The 3,270-nt window shown below is 44.7% G+C and overlaps 1 protein-coding gene across 1 annotated transcript; it reads right to left on the reverse strand.

Moving 5' to 3' along the window:
• Window positions 1–312: 312 nt before the first annotated feature.
• Window positions 313–1,042, reverse strand: LOC129494615 (glyceraldehyde-3-phosphate dehydrogenase-like). The gene is made up of 2 exons (XM_055301518.1): window positions 637–1,042; window positions 313–575 (listed from the first exon to the last, which is right to left on the reverse strand). The coding sequence occupies exons 1-2, from the start codon at window positions 1,040–1,042 to the stop codon at window positions 313–315; spliced, it is 669 nt and encodes a 222-aa protein (XP_055157493.1).
• Window positions 1,043–3,270: the final 2,228 nt, after the last annotated feature.

Genomic DNA, 3,270 nt, shown 5'->3' on the forward strand with positions numbered 1-3,270 from the left:
TTTTCCTGTTGTGATGAAAGATAAAATTGCTTCTTAGCAGATAAAGAATGGTTTCATCATGAGCAAGCAGAAAGCTCTAATCTACAGACTGACTCTTTTGGAGTACATTATGACCTTCTACATGATAGTCTGTATTGCCTTCCTTTTAGAACCTTAATGGAAAAATTGTGATGTTTGTCTTTTATCTTTCTCTCTCTTTTTTTTTTTTGCTAGATGCAGGATACTTTATTGATGGTATGTGACAAGGTAGGGCTCCTCAAGCCCTTCCCCTTCTTCAGGATGTCTGGATAGAACCAGGAGGTTCTCAGTGTGTTAGGGGATAAATTGGGGCAAGAACTCCCCAGCAGTGGAGGGCTTCTCTCTTCTTCTTGCTCTCACTGGGGCTGGTGGTTCAAGATCCAGCACCTGGTTGCTGTAGTCAAATTCATTATCATACTGGGAAATGAGCTTGACAAAGTAGTCACTGAAAGTAATGTCAGTGGAAGCGTGGGTGTCACTGTTAAAGTTATAGGAGGCCTGGTCCTCCGTGTAGCTCAGGATCCCTTGAGGGGGTCCTCCAATCCTTGCTTCACCATCTTTGTGATGTCATCGTATGTGGCAGCTTCATCCAGGTGGCAGGTCCAATCCACAACTGACATGATGAGGGTGGGACATGGAGGGCCATGCCAGTGAGCTTCCCATTCAGTTCAGAGATGACCTTCACTCCAGCCTTGGCAGCACCATTAGAAGCAGGAATGATGTTCTGGGCAACCCCTTGGACGTCATACCACAGCTTCCTGGAGGGACCATCCACAGTCTTATGGGTGACATTGATGGCTCGGACTGGGGTCATGGGTTCCTTTATGATGCCAGAGTTGTCATGGATGACCTTGGTCAGAGGCGCCAAGCAGTTGGTGGTGCAGGAGGCATTGCTGATGATCTTGAGAGAGTTGTCATACTTCTTATGGTTCATGCCCATCACAAATAGGCGGGCATCAGCAGAAGAGACAGAGATGGTAACCCTCTTAGCCCCACCCTTCAGTTGAGCCTCAGTGTCCTCCATGGTGGTGAAGATACCAGTAGGCTCCAAAAAGTACTCAGCACTAGAACCACTCCATTTGATGTTGGTGGGATCTTGCCCCTGGAAGATAGAGATGAGTTTTCCATTGATGACAAGTTTCCTTTCTCAGCCTTGACTGTGCTGTTGAATTTGCTGTGGGTGGAATCATACTGGAAGATGCAGACCATGTAGTTGATGGCAATGAAGGGGTCATTGATGGTGACAATACCCACTTTGCCAGAATTAAAACTAGCCTTGGTGATAGGCTCCCAGTACAATCAAATTCCTTTACACCAACCTTCACCATTGTGTCTTAGGGATGTGCCTGGCACTGTATCAGAAGATGTGACTATTTAATGAGAAGGAGCAGAGAGCCTCTCTTATCTTTTTTTTTAAGTTTGTTTATTTGATAGAGTGCACAAGCAGGGGATAGTGGCAGAAGGAGAGGGAGGAGCAGGCTCCCCACTGAGCAGGAAGTCTGACACAGGGCTTGATTCCAGGACCCTGAGATCATGCTCTGAGCATGAGCCAAAGGCAGATGCCTAACCATCTGAGCTACCCAGGTGACTCCTCTCTTACCTACTCCTAAAGTGATTCCTTTCAATTCCCCACTGAATACTCCCGAAGTGTCCCTGGCTACCCAAAGAAGTCCTACAACCATTTCCTGAGCTGCTACCTGGGTACCAGGATTCTTTGATTTATCCCCTGCTTCCCTTCCCAGCCTCCCTTAATGAAATTTTGACCCACTTTGATCTGGTCGGTTCATATTAAAGGTTAATCCTTGATAATCAATCCTAGTGGGTTCCAATGATTTCATGTACAACATTAATAAGTTAGTATCACTTTCAAAAGGCCATCCAAAGGTACACTTTAATTCCTATTTATTGATTTAAAGTTAAGCTCAAATACATTTTTTATTCAACAGTAATTTCATATACTGAGTCATATACTGTGTTAGGTGCTAGGGCAGAATGAGTAAGATCTAGTTTCTGTCCTCTGGAGTCTCTCAGACCTGAAAGGTGGACTTACAAACAGATACAAAGTGATATCACATAAATACAGTAAAGGAGATAAAACAGAAGTTCTGAGTACTCGCTAGGAAACAGCTGGCATACCTGTGGCACTTAAGAGATTTTGTGATGACTCTAAAGGAGAAATAGGAATAAAACTCAGAAGGTGAAGGGAACAATATTGGTGGCTGTTTATTAAGTCTTTATGTGTCAGGCGCAAAGCCAGGTGCTTTATATACATTTGTATCACTTGGCTATCACAAAAACCTTTTTTTTTTTTAAAGAAAGACTTATTTATTTGAGGGGGAGAGGGGCAGATGGAGATTAATCTTCAAGCAGACTCCCCAGTGGGTGTGGAGCTGGACCTCGGGCTTGATTCGAGGGCCCATGAGATCATGACCTGAGCTGAAACCAAGAGTTGGATACTTAACTGACTGAACCACCAGTGTGCCCCTCAAACATTTAATATTTACATCTCACAGAATTTTTAATTATGTTCTTTCCTTATTTCCCTCTTTTTGCCACGAGGCAACAAGGTCTTAATCAAAAGGGTACTGTGAGGGGATCCCTGGGTGGTGCAGCGGTTTAGCGCCTGCCTTTGTCCCAGGGTGCGATCCTGGAGACCCGGGATCGAATCCCACGTCGGGCTCCCGGTGCATGGAGCCTGCTTCTCCCTCTGCCTATGTCTCTGCCTCTCTCTCTCTCACTGTGTGCCTATCATAAATAAATATTAAAAAAGTACCCTTTTCATTTAGTGAAAGTGCTCTACTCAGTGAATGAATGAACAAGTGAAGCTAAAGTAATGGTGGGCAGTTTAGGTACTGGGCTTTACAATTCTCTATCAAAGAAGTTATGGTTGCTTTAGAAAAATTGGAAAGTCTCAGATTAATTTGAGGCCATACCTATATGCCAGTTGATAAGTCCTACAGCCCCAGCTTTGCCCTTCACGTTTCAGTGATCATGACACCATAATGGGACAAGCCAATTGGGCTTCCACAAGAAAATTTGAAGTGAGCCACCAATATTATGAACTCTAACACAGGACAGAGCAGCACTCCCACTAGTTCTTGTGTATTTCTGGGTGCTGTGGCTCCCCTGACTAGGATCCATTTGGTATTCAGCATTTAGCTATAAATAAGTCTCAAGCCCCTATGGATGCTCTGGGCTGGGCAGCGGAGGGAGGCAGAGCAGCTGGAGAGGCCTAGAGATGTTAACCAAGAA

This window comes from Nyctereutes procyonoides, unplaced genomic scaffold, assembly GCF_905146905.1.
Source record: "Nyctereutes procyonoides isolate TBG_1078 unplaced genomic scaffold, NYPRO_anot_genome, whole genome shotgun sequence".
Taxonomy (NCBI): domain Eukaryota; kingdom Metazoa; phylum Chordata; class Mammalia; order Carnivora; family Canidae; genus Nyctereutes; species Nyctereutes procyonoides.